The sequence below is a fragment of the Centropristis striata genome, chromosome 1 (assembly GCF_030273125.1).
Source record: "Centropristis striata isolate RG_2023a ecotype Rhode Island chromosome 1, C.striata_1.0, whole genome shotgun sequence".
Taxonomy (NCBI): domain Eukaryota; kingdom Metazoa; phylum Chordata; class Actinopteri; order Perciformes; family Serranidae; genus Centropristis; species Centropristis striata.
This window is the reverse complement of record NC_081517.1, coordinates 25132340-25152138: the sequence shown is the minus strand read 5'-3', so window position 1 is coordinate 25152138 and position 19799 is coordinate 25132340. Positions and strand designations below refer to the sequence as shown.

Genomic DNA, 19799 nt, shown 5'->3' with positions numbered 1-19799 from the left:
CGCCACAGCAATTTTGAAATGTTTTATTTACTTGCTTACGTGTAAAGTCCAGACTGAAGCTTATCATCCTCATCCTCATTAAAACCGTTTTCTGTCAATCTGAGTATAATATTTTATCTATAATCTTAAAATAATTAAATATTAGCATTAATATAAATAAGCAAAAAATAATAAGCCTGGTAATCCCTGGACATCCCCATCACCTCATGTTGAAATTTGATTTTGTCTAACACTAAACACAGTTTATGACTAAATACCTGCAAAACTACTACTAATATGCTGAACTGAGTGGTGGTTAGCATAAAAACTCAGATGGTTAACATAGTAGCATACCTGCTTCCCATCAACATACTACAAAAACTTGAGCAACACAGTAGTTATTTTTTTCTCTCCCCCCTTTGTCTCCAGGGAAGTGATGTCTGCCCCCAACTTGTTGCGAGTAGGAACAGCAGAAAACATCTTTGTGGAAATTCAAGGCGGCACCAGTGAAAATAACATCAAAGTTCAAATCACAGTTATGGATCATCCAACCAAAACCACAATCCTGGCATCAACAGTTGTGACCCTTACTAAGGAAAAAGGATTGCAGGACTTTGGACAAATTATGGTAGTTTTTTTTATTAAGTAGTATGGTAGTAATATCAAAGGATGTTATTGTCTGTCTCTCTGGCCCCGTTCACACGAGAACAGTCTGAACAGACAACGCAAAAGTGGCGTCGCGTCTTCACTTTTTATTCCTCGTTTAGACGAGCATTTTCGGGAGGAAATCTGCGTGCATACGGTGACGCAAAAGTGTGTGAAATTCGATTGTATGCAGCCAGGCGGCATCACTTAAAGCGATAAGAGCATCTTTGGGCATGCAGAAGTTTTCACGCCACACATTTTCATCAGCTTCTCCTTCCACAAAGTTATCCACCACCCACTAGATCTCCCAGGTCTCGTTCACAGCCGTCTGGCTCGTTTCCGACGAATTGCTGCATCCAAAATGTGATAGAGGTAATTACATATCCTTCTCTGTTCACTAATACTATCTCTACATATCCTGTACATTTGGTGGAAAGACTCCTGTAAGTTTATTAGAGCTGCCAGAGCAGCATGAAGGTCCGACGCATGGAAATAATCCCACATTTGTTTATTTTCCTGTACTGGAGCATGTATGTGACGTAAACACATACGTGACGTGAGCAGATCTGAGCAGAGTTTTGCGTCTTGGCAGTGTAGACGGACACGATACGGCAGAGCGTATTTAACTTTTCCACTTTGGAGGGTGGTTTCAGATTTTTGCGTCTTTAAGCCCCTAAAACGCAGTCACCATCTAAACGAAAGGCACTTCCGATAAAATGGATTTGGTGATTTCCTGCTGTTTTTCTCTTCTGATCCTCTCAGGCAAGAGGCAGGTCAGATACTGCCTACAACACTCAACGACACTCACAGCATTGTCCCAGACCCACTCAAAGCAGGCTTTTATTGCCCTCCCCTGTTGCTTAGTTTTGGCCAGACCACCAGCCCTTGGAAGAGTCCTGGTCATTCCAATCTTGTTTCAATTGTAGATCTACTGCCTTTGATCTTAAACACTGCAGCATAACCTGACTGTACAGAAATTGCTTTCTACCATAACTCACACCATAATAATAGTCACAGATTCAGAAATGCTAATGATACACCCATATCTGGCACTTACATATCTCTTCACATTCAGATTCCACCTGACACATTCAAGATGGATCGCAACGTGAAGCAGTATGTTTACCTGCGAGCTGAGTTCCCTGCCCGAACGCTAGAGAAAGTTGTCTTAGTGTCCTTCCAATCTGGCTACATCTTCATCCAGACTGACAAGCCCATCTACACCCCTGGTAGTTCAGGTGAGTCCAATATTACACAACTGCTGAATAAGACAAACCTACCGTTGGGGAAGCTTCTGTTTTTGTGGTATGTGATAGCTGTGAAGCACAAAGCACATTTGACAAAACAAACAGACAAGATAAGGCCCACGTCGCCAGACTAAATTCCAAATGCGTATTAGCCAGGAACCTCTCAGTTGATTTATGATTTCCATGGGGTATTATCAACAGCTGCTGACAAGTGCTTATGAATAGACTTACAACCAATCACAACAACAAAATGTGACGAAACAAAACTTGCAGTAACAGAACCTTGAGTTTTGTGAGTTGCGCTGGGGGCCAGTGATCCAACAAACCAGCTGGTTGGCCACAGCCACAATCACTGGGGGGAGGTTCAGACGTTCCTCGAACGGGGAATGCGAAAGAGGGGTTGGTTTCCTTTTGGCGTCGTTATGACAAATGTGAGGTGTTTGCTCCCATTTAGCTCTCAAAGTGCCCAGGATTGATGCATTTACTTAAAAATGTACAAATTTGCCCCCTACATCCATACATGGTTTCATTTGATGGTTTTAATTGTCAGTACCGCATCATTAATTACTTTGATCTGGATCCCCTTTAACTTAATGCTAATCGTAATCAAGGATGAGGACTATTTCATCATACATGATGCATCATAGCTTTTTGCACGTTGATGGGGCCCCATATTGTGCAGAATGTGCCCTTTTTATCTTTTTGCCCCTGCCCTTCAAACAGTCTGAGTCAGCCACTGACAATAGTTATCATAAAAGCAAATTGTTGCTGTCATCATTAAACCTGAAACACATCCTTGAATGTTGTTTTCTTGTTTGCTCTCAAACATTTTTTATGCTTTGAAAAAAAAATCAACTTTTCATGCAGCCAGATATTTCAAGTATGAAACTTTAGTTTGCATAACAGACGTCAAATGATGCAAAATGTCCTAATGTTATAGTCACACATATGCAACACTAACCTGTTTTTCAATAGGTGTTAAGTGTTTCATGATATATAAACAGCAACAACTGATGATTTTTATGTCAGCATTATTTCTGAATTATAATTAGATGTAAGGTAGTTGCTACCACTATAAACACACTATTTTTCTGCTGTGACTTGCCCAGCAGAATCCATCATCTCTACACAATTCTTAAAAGGTGTTTTACTCTGTCTCCCTCTGGCAGTCTATTACAGGATGTTTGCATTAACGCCAGGCATGGAGCCTATCGATACTGAAGTTGGAGTTATCACTGAGATTGTGGTATTGTATCTTTCATATGTACAAAACTTACAGTGATATAAACAGATGTCGTTTCCCAGAAAGTTTTTTTTTGCTAAAACATCTATACAACAAAAGACTTACTGTTCATACTGTCCCACAGAAGCCAAGCAAAGCTTCTATATTGTTAAATATTACTATCTTTATTTTTTGACTCAATTAACAGTAGCTGAATTATTCCTTATTTTAGACTCCTAATGGCGTGATCTTTGAGCATGATGTTGTTAAAACGAGATCAGGGATATACTCTGGATATTACCGTCTTTCTGAAACTGACATGTAAGTATTGTTTTTGAAGTAACTTAAAGGATTTACAAAAAATAATAACAATAAAACAGAAAGATACTAATTTATGAAACATGAAGACATAATTGGTAAGATTCAATAATAATACTGAAGACATAATATGAAAGAACACATACGGAATTATGTAGTTACAAAAATATCTTTCAGTTAACAGGTGTAACTTGTCTTGAGTTATTTTGTGGAATTTTTTGCCTTCTTAATGTGTTTGAGACCATCAAAGCAAAGGGTGGCTACTTTGAGGAATATAAAATATAAAATATATTTTGGTTTCTTTGACACATTTTTGTTTACGACATAATAACATATGTGTTCCATCATAGTTCTGATTGTTTAAAATATTAATCTACAATGTTGAAATCAATCATCATCTTTTAATCATTGTAACGCTATTCTTACCAATTACCAACTCAACTTCAGTATCACTCTATTCTTACCTATCCTTCCATCCTCATTGATGGAACAGGTAAATTGAAATGGTAATTCTGACTCTTTTTGTATAGTGCTTTTCCACTCAAGGCACTTTTACACTACAGGGCAGCCTTCACACACTCACACATTTTATACGCCAGTTGCCCAGGCTACCCTGCAGGGTGCCACCTGCTCATCTACCATCTGACCACAGACTGCTCTCTTGTTATTTCCAAGTAGTAAAATTAGTGGTTTTTTGTTCAGATAAATGTCAAACATTTATGACAGCTCCCTCATAGAATTTTTTTTTTTACCAAAAGCCAATTACAGCTTTACACACCCAAAGTGTAGGCATGTGTCCATCCAAATGGACACTGTACATGCTTTATGTATTTGATCATTAATCTGTTTCCATTTAAAAATTGCAGTGTTTAAGTTAAAGTATTTTTTTTTCATTCTTCATTAGCTATAGTTCTTTAATTCTGTGCACCTTCTTTGAAATTTCAACTATCAAAATTATCTTCCAGGGGCCCCAGCACAGAATCGTGGACTAATTATTTATGCAAATGTTATGAGGAAGATGAGGCAGATGTAGGCTACCATGCTGAAACTTACAAAAAGCCCCATATCATAAATCCAACAGGAAGTTAGCATTTTGAATTTAATTTACAATTCTTCTTCGCCATTTCCAGACTTTGGACTTTAACAAACTTCTCCTATAGGGCTTTTCCACCGAGGCGGTTCCCGGCCGGTGCCCAGCCAGTGCCCAATTGTGAACGATTCTTTGGTTTTCCACCGCCAAAGAACTGGCTCCCTGGAGCTATCGTGCTAACATTAGCGGCCGATCCATTGCGTGCTAACGTTAGCAGATGATCATAGCGTGTTAACATTTAGCGGCTGACCCAGTCTATGGGCTGACCAATAGCATGCTAATGTTAGCGGGCTAGCAAGACCAAGACCAACTCGGTGCCCTTGAGAGGGACCAAGTATAATGTGTATCATTAATTTATTTGATTTTGGAAAACCCTACGAGATATTAAACCCAAATGACATCAAATTGTGTCAGTACTATCTTAAGACCTTTTTTGATTAAAAGTTGTTGATAAGCTTGATTTATCGTTACTATATATGAGTGTGGCACATAAAACAGTCAGTTGTTGTAATTTGAGCGTACATTGCCCAATCTGACACAAGTTTCTCATAACATGTTTAATACTTTGATGTTCTCCTCCAAGTTGTTTGACCAGCTTCACGCTCAAATTGGTCAGAATTGCCTCAAGATGTTGATGATGCGTTATTGTGAAGATTGTGAATTTTCAGTTAACTGTGTTACTCTGGCGAGGCGGCGAATATTGATTGCTAGCCATGAAAGAGGACATAACTGTCACTTCTGTGCACTTTGTCTGATCTGCCAATAATTTCCAACCAATTTCCATGCTTCATTAGCATCCAACAAGATCTCCAACCGAAATGATAGAATAGGTCATTTGACAATACCACCCATAATGACACATAAAAGTTTTGCAACTAGCGGTATAGCAAACTATACATGTACAGTTTGCTGTAGTCAACACCACTTCTTCCCATCCTAAGGACGAATTCTGCCATTTAAACTCTACACTGCTTTCATTTGTTAATGTTACGGCCTCTGGAGGGCCACGAAGGGCAGTCTAAAATATAAATTAGTCATATTTTGCTGACAGTACAAATGACCTATGCGGTCTTTTAACAGGGTAGACCAGTTTCCTACATCTCAATATTATATATTGCTAATATTAAAATATTATATATTCACCTGCCATTCGTGTCCTCCCAACTGAGCCCCCAGTGACAGTATTCTGTCAAAGAACTATTTGTTACCTTTAGTCATAACCAAATATAAGGGTTTTATGCATATAGTAAATCTCTGTTTGACTCTAATTCGTCCTTTATGTGTGTGTTTGTACCCTGTACATAGTAACGGATCATGGAAAGTGGTGGCAAAGTTTCACAGCACACCACAGCAGAGCTTTACTGCAGAGTTTGAGGTCAAAGATGGTGGTGAGTCCCTCTTTACTGAACTTTTATTTAAGACCTATACCTTTATCCTGACAAAAAAAACCCAAAGAAAAACTGTTTTCAATTTTTCAGTGCTGCCAAGCTTTGAGGTAAAACTGACATCATTGAGCCCCTTCTTCTACGTGGACAGTCAGGATCTCATCGTCAACATTAAGGCTACGTATGTGAAGGTTTTTTATTTTGTGCATTTATAAACCAAAACTTAAGGATTAAGCCAATATTTTCTAGTTATCCTGGCTGAATTTAGTTGTGCCTTGGTTTCGTGAAAGTATTAGCCCATAAGTCAGAAGTCAATGCCAAGCGATATATACTTAACCCATTAACGCCTAAAGCGCCTGGAAAAAAATGCCTGGAAAACCTATGGGCGATTTTCAAATGACCCCCTAAAACCTGAAGTTTTTCTGGAAATTCAACACCTACTAAATAATAGATTTTTCAGCCTCTGTAGCAGATAAAAATTAAATTCAAAAAGTATTTGAGAGCTTATACCCGTGGCTTTCATACGAAGTTGAGTTTATTTGTCCAAACCTTCAATACATTTTTTAAAAAAATCAACAAACTCAGCAAATGTTACATTTGACTGAATAAAAAATCCTATGCATAATACTAATACATGCCCATTAGCAAGATGCAAACATGATATGACCACTGGAAGAACAAGACAGTTCTCATTAGCCTACTCTAATAAAAAAAAAAAAATAATAATAATAATAATAATAAAAATTAATAATAATACATTTTATATTTTGCACTTTTCAGGGTACTCAACGACGCATAAAGTAATATAAGACATAAACAGTCATGATTTCTTATATCATCATCACAATCAATTAGCCTATTATTATTATTAATATTAATATATTATTAATAATATTATTATCTCCAGATGGCCACAAATCTGTCTGTTCTTTGGTGAAAATATGTCGTCTAAAAACATATTCCTCATACATAAATCCCGGTCGATTGGTTCCGAGGGTTCAAAGTCCGGATCAGCAATTAAATGATCGGCGCTGTTTTAATCAGACCGCTTCCGTGACTTACTGCTGAGCTCCTCCGCTATAGTCGTCTTCCGCCATGATTTCAAAGTTCTGGAAAAGTTCGATGTTGCATTGCGACACTCCCGCATTTATTCTGATCATGATTCTGATGCATTTCATTGGCCAAGAGACCGAAAATAGGTGGAAAAAAATACAAATACTACAAAATGACATATCCGCTGTCCCGGCCTTAATGGTAGAGTGACGCAACAGCGCTCCCGGCTTTAATGGTAGAAATGCGGTAATGCTTTCACGGCGTCAATGGGTTAAAGTCCTATTCATGTGTGTTTCTACACATCAAATAGGCATAACATCAATGGCAGACTTGTAAAAGAACAGTACCATTAATTGTTTGAATTGTTTTCCATGTTTATATGTTTTATTATTGCAATTATGGCACACAAAATGCGTTCATGAAACAACAGGGAGAGGACACCTTAATGTTTTTAATACCTTTTATTATGATGTTAACACTCATCTGCTGAAAGTTTGCATTGAAATGACCACTTAGCTCTCTTTGTAGTTTCTGGAATTCAATTACTAAATGTTTCTATAAATAGAAGGAGACAAGGCATCAATAATAAAAACAGCAAGAAAAAGCAGAACAACTGAATGCATAAGTGGCTTAAATATGTTTACTAACCACTGCTCTTAACTGAAACCATCAATATAATACCATGCAAGGGGTTGCTTGTCATTTGCACAAATTAACAAATATGCACTTGTGGAGCAGTGTTAGTCAATGTTACTCAGAAACTTTACCACAAAGACTCATTTTAACCATAATGCAAGAATATAGTATTTGATTAAAATCAATGCCGTTTTTTCTGAGTACCATTGATCACTGATAACTGTTTGTTATTTTTTTCTGTTTGCAAATGACAAGTAGCTCCTTGAACCACTCTTTTAACAATCTCAGCCTTGTCATCTTGGAATATGCTCATGCCATCAGGGAATTCACTGGTACTGGTGAACTGGTCATTCCGTACATTCATGTAGGCAGCTGACCTCAGTCCCTACAGGCTTGTATAGTAGGCACTAGGTATGATAGGTGCATCGCTTCATCCTCCTGTCTTCTTACTCTGATGCACAAATTACTCTGGAACAGGATAAATCTGGACTGATCAGACCACATGATCAGCAAACTTTTGAAGAAACGAGGAGCTACTCATTGCATCAGTAAGGGTTAAATAACTTGTTGCCAGCTGAAATATACAAACTACTGCAGTAATTATCGCTTACCTAGCTCTTACCTTTTTGCTTAGTAAAATCTAGGTGGCAACTTTGTTTTTGGCCAGTAAACGATCTGGAGTTTTATTGAAACGTCCAATACAGCAACGGGGCGTCAACTATGTTGGGGTATCTGTTTACAGATACCAGTTGCCTCCATCAAGGATCACCAAAAATGTTGGGAATTAAGGATGGCTCTTTTATGAATAAATGATGACCTTGCACAGGGCGTCAAATATATTAATAAAAGGGCGTTATCATAAACCAAATATGTAGGGGTGAACCTGAGCAACACTTGTGTGGAGCTCACATTTCAAAAGTGTGGTTAGATGGCTATAAGAATTATTAATAATTATCACATATAATTATTAATTATAAGAAATGATATGACTTGATTTCCTCTAAGTCATAGCTCGTAGGGGCACCACTCTGTAAACAGAGAAAAATATAGCCAATTCACCTAAATCAGTCTCATAAAGTTATTAAACTATCAATTTGGAACACTGATTATTAATTATGAATATAATTATAATCAAATTACCATATTAATATTTAATAGTGGTTGAAGGAATCGTGAATTCTTGACACAGCAGAGGCCAGCATATCGTTCATAATGTACAACATTAAATAGACAGCATTCGTAATCAAAAGGTATTTATTCTAAACAAGTAAAGCAAATAAAAGCACACATCTATAAACTAAATACAGAAGTACATTACAAAAGAGAGGGAATGTGTGTGTGTGTGTGTGTGTGTGTGTGTGTGTGTGTGTGTGTGTGTGTGAGGGGGGTTGGTGCTCCTCATACAATGAGTCGTAAAACTTCCAGCTGTGAAGAGCCAGGTGACGGGTCACACTGTGGCAGTGTGAGCTGTTATAAACTGTGTCCTTTTAACAGTTAATCTAAAAAATATATGATGTGAAAATCAGTGTATGAGCAGGTCAAAGGTTAGTATAGTTAGTTGCATATAAGACTGACTGTCTGTATAAAGCAAGATTAACATACAACTTTGATTGTAACATGAATATCACATAAATATACTTAAAACACACACATAAACCAAATCATTAATGACAGGTCAAATCCTTTCTGCTAAAGTCCTTGCTAATTTGCTTAACTATGCCCAGTTACATTACTCACGAGTCCAGTTGAAAAGGGGAGGGGGGGGGGGGGGGGGGGGGGGGGGGGGACAGGGAGGACTGTCTCCTTTATAGCAGACCAGTTGACCCCCTGTGGTGTCAAGAGTGGCTTGACCAATGAGGGAACCTGGAAGGTGTCTTAAAATGCAAAGCATTCTGGTAAATGAAGTTCTTGAGAGGGGACAAAATGGAGGTGACCTGCCATTTTGTGAGTTGACTTAGAAAAATGTCTCATTTAGTCCACAAATGTTAAAGTCCACAAATGAACCCAAGCTCACCTGTGGTACAATCCCAACAGAGGCATATTTCTTCTGCTAGGAGAAGTGGTGAGCAGGACTAACCACTTTCATTAAGTCGTTCAGCTATTGTCTGTCATGCTTTATCTCACTGTTTCATTACAGCGGCCCTGCTGCTTTTAAATTTTTTTATATGCTTTACTTCCTTATAAGTTTTCATTTGTAGCTATTCCTCTCTGGGTGTAAAGTACACAGATTGCCAGTTCTCCATTTCAGCACGAGTAAATCAGTGACTGACCTTGTGGTCTGCTGATGATGATGAAAGAAATTTTATTATTACAGAATTTACTTCATTGTGGGCTGAAACACATCTCTCTCTTGTGGTTTAAGGTATCTGTTCGGTGAAAGTGTGAATGGGATGGCCCATGTGGTGTTTGGGATTATTACACAAGATGGTCAAAAGAAGGGCTTTCCAAGCTCTATTCAGAAAGTGCAGGTGAGTTCGTTCCTACACTTCTGCTGCATATGAGCGTCACTCTGCTAGTTAATTGGTCAGTCTATATTTCAACCTGGCCTCATGAGCAGTACTAAAAGAAATATAAGCATTTCAGCTACATTGATAGATTCAAGTCTATGCACATTATTGTTACATTAATGCCAGACTGAGATAAAAAAAAAAAGCAAAATGACCTGCCAATTGTTTACTAACTGTATTTTATTTTTTGTCCTATTAGATTGAGACAGGTGATGGAGTGGTCAGTCTGAAGAGTGAACACATCAGACAGACCTTTCTAAATATCAATGACCTGGTTGGGAGTTCCATATATGTATCTGTCAGTGTGCTGACGGAGAGCGGTAAGAAAGAGAGACTGTATATGTGTTTGGCATTAGCATTTTGAGAGTTCCATAGACAAAAATGTCTACTAGCTCCCGATTGTTTTCTGGTTGGATGACTTGGATTGTGTTTTAGGATGGGATATGTTTTTTCAACAGATTTTATTTGTTGTGCCTGGAAGATGGGGAAATTTGCAACTTTTGTAAAAAATGAAAAAAAAACCTGTGATTTGAAAAAAAAATACATGATATGAATTTGTCACAAACAGGTAGTGAAATGGTGGAAGCAGAGTTGAGAGGCATCAAGATTGTCACATCACCTTATACCATCAACTTCAAAAAAACACCCAAATATTTCACACCAGGAATATACTTTGATGTTGCGGTAAAATACTTATTTACATTTACCTAAAATGGCAGTAAGTTTGGAGATTGTTCTGATTGTGAGATTGTTGTTGTTTTAATAAGACATTACAACATTTTCTGATTGCTGAGCTGTTTGTGTCTCTGATGGCAGGTTGAAGTTACGATTCCTGACGGCTCTCCAGCACAAGGCGTTGCTGTGGTGGTTGATCCAGGCCAGGTGCATGGACTCACTGCAGCCGATGGTATTGCAAGGGTAACTGTCAACACAGACGCAAGGAGCCAAAGTCTGTCAGTCACTGTAAGCCAATGAAATCTTTTTTTCCCCTTTTTTTTTTGCATTATAGCCTATTGAGAAAATCAAAGCTTGAACCTACATGAATTCAATTTTTTTGATATTTAATTGAACATGTGAAAGCAACCAGAGCTAACTCTGCAGCTCTATACATATTTTTAGCTTCCTTATAGGTCATGATTTTGGTTCAGAACTAAAATGAAATGAAATGACACTTTTGGACTTCACATTAATGTGGTACAGTACAGTATATCTTTACTGTGTTTGATTTTCAGCCAAACATTTTCATTAAAACGATTTTCACCTGATGAAAAACGCAATGTATATATATAAAAAAATGGGGTTTGACCTATTAGAAGAGTATATGATAGTTGCCTTTTTGCATTTGATTCACTGGTTCTTCATTTCCTTTGTATTCTTATACTTTAAAGTCTGGGAAAATCAAAAATATAGGTATGTGGTCTGAGTTTTCCACACCACAGAAAAATGGCCAAGTGTCTTCCACTGAAGGCTCTGTAACCTAATATCTGATGTCCACTGACTTTCTGTTGCTATCACACTGGCTCTGTTCATGCTAAACAAACTATGGAGAATAGATCTTGCCAAAGCATCGCACAGATCCACTGTCTTCGGCACAGAGGTCATCGCAACCACAAGTAGACAATAACAGTTTCATTCAGCATATTATCAGTAAATGTGAATTTTAGCCACCGTTGTTGAAGATACTAATATAGTGTTAGGGGTGGAGTTATAATAAGGAAGCTCCAGTGTGTCATTGAGCTAGCCTGGGTATACCCATGCTGCATTGCACGCTCAATTTTGTTTCAAACTGCAAGACAGCATGAGGTCCATGGCCGATTCTAAGCTCTGCTTTTGGTATCCAATCATAGAATAGAGAGGGACGGCAAGACGATGACGAAGAGAAAGTTTATTCTAAAAGAACAACGTTTGGCTTTACACCACTGGCGTAGCCAGAAAAAAGACATTGGGTGTGCACCAGCAATACTGGGTGTGCCAAATTTATTACACCTCCACAAACATTCAAAAGAAAGTGTCTCTGGAATACAACATTATTAACACAACAACAACAACAACAACATATCCACACATTCTCTTCAGTAATAGTCAACAGTTAGTTCACAGCAGGTCTAAACATTCACTTGTGACGTGCTCTCAAATAAATCGATAATGCTACCTATACACCAGAATACTTTGAAAAGATTTGGAAAAGACTCCTGGAAGACTATCAGCTCACACCTGCTCACATCTAAAGACACATGTTTAGAGTTTTTAGTCCCAGCCTAGTCTCACACTGAGATTCTACAAAGACTCAATCTTTCAGGGTCACTATGTTCAAGACTACAACTAGATTCTTTTAGCATTTTTTACCTACCATGCATTTTTTTCCCTCATCATGCATCCAAATGGAGGAGAAGCAGCTTTTGGCTCCAGCTGCTCTAGTGTGTGCAGTGGTTTGTGTTGAAAAAAAACAAAACAATAAAAAGATGAATAGACGCCACAAAATGCCCCTCACAAAGCTGAAAAAGGGTTTCTGTTTTTCTGACATGAAAAGTTAACTATTTTACGGTAAACAAAATAGATATAAGGAAGAATAAAGGAAAGGAAAATTTATAAATGAATTCATGATATACATTTATGCCCTATTTAATTATGTGTTTAATTGAATATTTATATTAAATAATAGAAAAGCACACCGCAAAAACACAACACACACACAGACATTGCGTGCCCAATCAGATGAACATAGTGAAATATAACATTCATGCACTTACTCATGCACGGAGCCATAACGTATCCACATTACGTGTGATCAAAAACACTATTTAACCATCTGAACACATTGGGCTTAGCAGCAGAGTAAAGGACACAACGATGCTGCGCTCACCTATGCGCACTGCGCAGCTCTCAATGTACAGGGCAAGACGGCGTGGCTTGGCCTTGAACGCATTTATTATTTCATCGGAGTCCAGTTTCTCAGCGAGCTCTTTTTCAAATATGAGCAACGAAATGCTGTTAAGTCTCTCTGTGAGCATTGTAGCTCTGCTGGTGGATTTATTCCTGTTCACAACCGAAAACAGGCGCTCCACAGAGCAACTTGTGACAGGCAGTGACAACAGAATACGCAGTAAACAGTTCATGTTGGGAAAAACATCTTTGTCACATGAATCCAAGACTTCAATAAGGGACGGGAACTGATGTCCCCCGTCAACTTTATGCGTGATGAGTTGCCCAAACACAGTGAGTTCAGAGGCCTCCAAATGAAGTCCATAATGCCTGCACGGCGCGCGCAATGCGTCCAGCTGGCAAATTGCATCAGACGCAGGCAGCAGGGAGGCAGCAGCCTTCATTATTCCATAAGATTCACTCTGAAAACGGTTGTTCAGTTCGACCAGCTGTCTGTCAAGGATCATAATCCACAAGGAGTGCAAATCAGAATCACTCCTGATGGGTGCACACCTGCCCAGGTGTCGCAACGCATCATCTGACGGCAATTTTTTGGGGTGTGCCAGCTGCCTCTGTGGGTGGCACCGGCACACCCTGGCACACCCGTGGCTACGCCAATGCTTTACACTCCTTTATCACCACCAAAAAGGATGTTTTAGCCTTGCTTCCAACAGGATTTGGCAAAAGTCTAATCTACCAACTAGCCCCCTTAGTAGCTTAGCTAATGGGGTTTAGCAAGACCCCGGTCGTTGTGGTTGTGGACTCTTTGGCGACTATCACTCCTTATAATGCTAACCTCTCTGATATGCTCATTGTTTTTTTTTGGAAAAAAATATGTCTGAAGAGTGTGCATATGTGGAGTGTCCTTCTTCCTTCATATATCTTGCACAAATGGCAATAATCGTTCTGCGCCATCGTGTAAAAATCAGTCGTCTTCTGTCGCTTTACATATGTCATCTGGTATAATTGATATGATTGGCTAAGAGCTACGTACAACGCTTATGATAGACATTCATAGCGCCCAATAAATGGCTCTGGGCGATCGTAAACCACGCCTCTTCTACGGAAAAATGAATAGGTGGTCTCCAGACTACAGTTGAAACCAGAAGTTTACATACACTATATAAAAGACACATATGCTTTTTTTCTCACTGTCTGACATGAAATCAGACAATCACTTTTCCTGTTTTAGGTCCTTTAGGATTACCAAAATTATTTGTATTTGCTAAATGCCAGAATAATGAGAGAAGGATTTTTTTACACAATTTTTTTATTACTGTTTTATGTTTCTTTTGGAATAATGGCTTCTTCCTGGCAGAGTGGCCTTTCAGCCCATGTCGGTACAGTACTCGTTTCACTGTGGATAATGACACACTCTTACCAGCTTCAGCCAGCATCTTCACAAGGTCTTTTGCTTTTGTTCTTGGGTTGATATGCACATTTTGGACCAAAGCACTTTCATCTCTGGGACACAGAACCCGTCTCCTTCCTGAGCGGTATGATGGCTGGACATTCCCATGGTGTTTATGCTTGGGTATAATTATTCGAACAGATGAATGTGGCACCTTCAGGCATCTGGAAATTGCACCCAAGGATGAACCAGACTTGTGCAAGTCTCTTCCTGGTATCTTGATTGATTTCTTTTGACTTTCCCATGATGTTACACAAAGAAGCAGTGTGTTTCAGGTGTGCCTAAAAAAACATCCACAGGTGTGTCTCGAATTAACTCAAATGTTGTCAATGAACCAGAAGCTTCCAAAGACATGACAGCATCATCTGGGCTTTCCCAAATTGTTTCAAGGCATAATACTGTTAGTGTATGTAAACTTCTGACTTTGAAGAAAGTAATAAAAAATTGTGTAAAAAAATCCTTCTCTCATTATTCTGGCATTTAGCAAATACAAATAATTTTGGTAATCCTAACGGACCTAAAACAGGAAAAGTGATTCTCTGATTTCATGTCAGACAGTGAGAAAAAAAGCATATGTGTCTTTTTATATAGTGTATGTAAACTTCTGGTTTCAACTGTATATCTCATTCCTGATATAGTCTGGCGTTAGCCAGGCTATCATCGAGCCATGATGATATATACATTTTTTTTTCAGCTATTATTTTGTACCTTGTAAAATATGTTTTCATACAAATCTCAGATTTTACTTTACCCAGACTTTAACAGCATTTTAAATTGCAATTTTGGTTAAGATAGAGCCTCTAAACTTGTATGACATTACTTGCTTTTCTGTGTGCATTTAATTGTAGGCGAGGACCAATGATCCTCGTGTTTTACTTGAAAGGCAAACATCAGCCACCATGGTAGCTCTCCCATATATCGCCGCAAGCAACAACTACATCCACATAGGTGAGGAACCTCACATGACATCAATGACAGGCAATGAAATGGTAAAACCAGTTTTAATGGTGGTGGCAGGGATGCCTCATTATCATCAACAAGACCCCCCTAAATGTCTAGTACTTATTGTGAAATGTTATTACAGGTGTGGATACAACTGAAGTATCATTGGGACAATATCTGAAAGTCCAACTCTTCCGCAACGTGCAAGAACATCAGCCTGACATCACATACCTGGTGAGAGATGTTTACTTGCGAGCGTTTGTGCTTTCAGCAGTCAGTAAGTATTGATGTATAACTCTGTGTCTGCAGATCCTGAGCGCAGGTCAGCTGGTTAAATATGGCCGATACCAGATGATTCGTCAAACACTGATTGTCCTCAAAGTTCTCGTTACCAAAGAAATGCTGCCATCATTCCGTATCATAGCTTACTACCATACAAGTGGTAATGAAGTGGTAGCAGACTCTGTTTGGGTGGATGTCAAGGACTCCTGCATGGGCTCGGTAAGACTCACAACACTGATGAACCAGAAATACAAGCTACACAAAGTTATTTGTAAAATTCTTACACATACTTTTTTAAACATGTAAATGCTATATTAAATAAGAAACTGCATGTCTTTACATTTAGCTGAGACTAGAGGCATCAAGACCTGCTCCGTCCTATGAGCCTTTCGAGAAGTTTGATCTGAAGGTCACTGGAGACCCAGGGGCCACAGTAGGACTCGTGGCAGTTGACAGAGGCGCCTACGCCCTCAACAACAAGCACCGTCTGACCCAGAAAAAGGCAATTGCTGTATTCTTTCTATCTCTTGCATTGTTTGAAAGAATATTAATTGAGACCTCAGTGCGTCAACTGAGGTTACAATCTGGTTTGAACCCGCCAGCTGAACGGCACCTTTCTGTTTGAAGTTTGCACGTTCTATATCGGTAAGGCTTTTTCTGTAGGTGCTCTGGATTCCTCCCATGTTTCAAAGACAACCCTGCATAGCAAGTATAATGTTAGAGTAATGAACATGAGGTTAAGAGTTTTTTTGTCTATATGTTTTGTCCTTTGATAGAAAGCTAGAATAGATAATGGATATGTGTGAAATTTGAAAGTTGATGCTACCTTGCAGCAGTGCTGGACGGTGACAAAAAAAATGGCTCTGGCATTTTTTACCCGAACCGTCCTACCACAACTGATCACTCACCAACTATTTTAGCGCTCTACTGAACATGTAGATACACTAACCATATCACTCGACACTACATGTAGTCCCAGACTGTCAATTAAAACTCAGGAAGTCAGGATGGACCACTTTCACTCTTTAATATAAATGCAATAACATGCAGCACAACAAAGCAAGCCCATAGGCCTGCATGAAAATATGGAAGAACACACATTAACACAGCACCAAGTGATCAAAGCATGTACCAATCAGCTGTGGCCTCTAGATCAGCCTGAACATGTAGCCACCTAAAAGATGGTTAATTGGCCAACTCCCTATCTTCCTAGAAAACTTGAAAACAAACCTTATATATTATAGTCGGGGAGCCAAAGTCTCAAAAGTGGGTTGAACCTGACACTGTCTGTTATACTTTTTATTTGTGTTTTTTCTGTTAACTTAGACCTTGAGGACCAATAATTGGAGGGTCTGCTCTGCCGGAAATATCGCGGAAAAAAAATGTGGCCATTTTAGTGTATGCATCTTGTCTTTTTTATCAGAAAAATGTGAAAAATGTTTTTTTCCCTCGACTCCTCAGTTGGTTGGTAGGCTGTCAATAATTGCATTCCAGATGCACAGAACACATGTGCTGACAACATCCACTGAAAAAATAACTCTTAAAACACATTTCTACATGATTTTGCATCAATTGAATGCAGAAAATGTAGGCCTACCCAACCCACTGAGGAGTCGAGGGAAAAAAACATTTTTCACATTTTTCTGATAAAAAGGATAGGGTGCATACACTAAAATGGCCATTTTTTTTTTTTTGCGATATTTCCGGCAGAGCAGACCCTCCAATTATTGGTCCTCAGGGTCTAAGTTAACAGAAAAAACACAAATAAAAAGTATAACAGACGGTGTAAGGTTCAACCCATTTCCTTGAGCTTTTGAGACTTTGGCCCCCCGACTATTAATAGAAAGTAGGTTGTTCAGGTCTCTTGCAGTCTCCCTACAGCCAGCTACCACTGTAATTTGTTTTTTGTTGGTGTAAAATAAAGGTATTGTAGCGATAACTCTTCATTTCAGCTTCTTGAATAGCCCTCATCCACCATGGGGCTTTAAATACGATTAGCACGGACAAACAAAAAACAGGGCATCCGACAAAAGTACTGCTCAAAATAGCGCTGGTTGCACTGTAACATCCCAACAGAAAACGCAATCGAACTGATTCTAAAACACTCACTTATTTGAACAAGGTGTAAACTCTCCTCTTAATGACAATAATTGTATTTGGTAATTTCAACCTCTGATGATTTGCTTTGTAATTTGCATAACTCCACTATGCTCAGGTGTGGGACATTGTAGAGATGTTTGACACAGGCTGCACACCAGGTAGAGGGAAGGACAGTATGGGAGTGTTCTACGATGCTGGGCTGTTGTTTGAGTCCAGCGTTTCTGGGACGCCCCACAGAACAGGTGACACAACTTTACTCTAACTCTTGTCCTCTTTTTCTTAGTCTTATCCTGTACAGGTTTAAGTTAACTCCCATTACCTTTAAGCATATTTTAGCAATGTCAAGGAAAGCAAGTGGAAAAACACAACCCAATGTCCAGTCCAGTAGTATGTTCAGTCTGCTGCAAGTCCAAGCTGTTACATTCCACTCAGTACAAATCTAGCCTATACAAGCACTATAGCGTATGTATTATATACAGCTATAGCCACGTTACTGCAATGCAAGTGTTTAATTCTGGGTCGAGACCTTTGTTGCATGTGCACCCCTCTCCCCCTTCACTGTTTTTGTCAAATAAAGGCAAAATAATTCAGGATAGTCCCTCAGTTTATCTATTCGTAAAACTGATAAATAAACGTAATTCACATCAAAGACACAATGCAGACTGGGTTTATACTTATTTTATCTGTTTCAGAGCTAGTCTGTTTTGTCTTTGCAGATTTGAGATGTCCTGCCCACAGCAGGAGGAAACGAGCCAGTGCTGAAATGGAAGTCGGAACCAGTCAGAGTAAGAATCACAGCTGGAATAACTCAATCAACCACAAATTCACTGAACTTGTGCATGACAGTTCAGACTTTCCAAAATGTTTTCTAGAATATCTGACTTTTCCATCCATCTAATGCTAAGTGGCAGTGGGTGAAAATAGAGAGTACATGCTGAATTATCAAATACTATAATGCCTTGTGATTTTTATTTAACCACCAAAATATGAGCATTTCTAAGTTAATTCAGCTGAAGCTATCCTTAGCCTTTGTGACTGTGCTACATGCTCAATCTGTTTAAGTTGGGTTTTAGGTTTAAACCGTTAACTGGAAGTAAATATTGTTTGATTGTTTTTGAGTCTTTCGAACCAGTTCTTACAAATGTGATCAACAACATGTTTTACTTGGTTTTGTTACTTTTTAACATTTTCTTACTTTTTTGGATAAATCAAGGGTAGTGAAAGCCCTGGATGGTCACCATCCATAGTCACAAATGATAGAAAGAATAACTTGTAATGACACTTTAGGTGAGGAGGAAGATGGTTACATTGATAGCGTTGACATTATCACTCGCACCCGTTTCCCGGAAAGTTGGCTGTGGACAGACATTGTCTTGCCTCCTTGCAGTGACCCAAGCCGTGGCTGGTGAGACAACAGAAATACAGACTCACAAAAACAATGCCCCCACTGAAATATCTTACCAGTCTTTTTAAGGTCACTTAAAAACGCTTTTCTCTGTTCCAGTGAAACCACATCAGCAGTGAAACATGATCTTTTAAAGGACTCAATCACAACCTGGGTGTTCACTGGCATTAGTCTGTCAAGAACTCACGGTGAGGATTCAGTTTCTCTGCATCATTTGACTTGTTCTTTGTTTTTCTTTGCATTAATTATGGTTATTTGGGCAACCAACTGCAGCGTTTCTGGTTTATATTTGTCCCAGTCCTTTGTTGTATATGCTTCTTCTATTACCTCATACTCTTAACTTATTAACTTGTTAAATTGATATTTAAATCTCAAAATCAGTCTTCAAACCTTTTAGTTTGTTTGATTAATCCTTCATTGAGGTCAACATTGAAAAAAAGTGTTGCAGTACGCTTATATGTGCTAACCTCTGGGTTAACTAAGCATTCAGTTATTTTTTATGTCTGTTTTTTATACCCAAAATAAAAAATCAATCATAGAATAGAAAATGTTATCACTATAACTTCTGTTCTCTGAAGGAGAGGAAAGAGGCACACATGTAGTATTGTGTTGTCCCACATGTGTTGTGCTGAGTGAATCGACTGAAAGGGAATTA

The 19799-nt window shown here is 38.7% G+C and overlaps 1 protein-coding gene across 1 annotated transcript in view; it reads left to right on the top strand.

Moving 5' to 3' along the window:
* LOC131973632 (complement C3-like) overlaps positions 1–19799 on the top strand; it is an 83205-nt gene that overhangs the window by 1407 nt on the left and 61999 nt on the right. The window contains exons 2-19 of the mRNA XM_059335679.1: positions 409–607; positions 1700–1862; positions 3041–3117; positions 3326–3414; positions 5807–5889; positions 5980–6067; positions 9938–10043; positions 10282–10402; positions 10651–10766; positions 10899–11045; positions 15264–15363; positions 15500–15591; positions 15667–15858; positions 15986–16141; positions 17855–17981; positions 18456–18524; positions 19027–19144; positions 19244–19332. Of these exons, the coding sequence (XP_059191662.1) occupies positions 409–607; positions 1700–1862; positions 3041–3117; positions 3326–3414; positions 5807–5889; positions 5980–6067; positions 9938–10043; positions 10282–10402; positions 10651–10766; positions 10899–11045; positions 15264–15363; positions 15500–15591; positions 15667–15858; positions 15986–16141; positions 17855–17981; positions 18456–18524; positions 19027–19144; positions 19244–19332 (2132 nt within the window). The remainder of the gene's footprint in view (positions 1–408; positions 608–1699; positions 1863–3040; positions 3118–3325; positions 3415–5806; positions 5890–5979; positions 6068–9937; positions 10044–10281; positions 10403–10650; positions 10767–10898; positions 11046–15263; positions 15364–15499; positions 15592–15666; positions 15859–15985; positions 16142–17854; positions 17982–18455; positions 18525–19026; positions 19145–19243; positions 19333–19799) is intronic.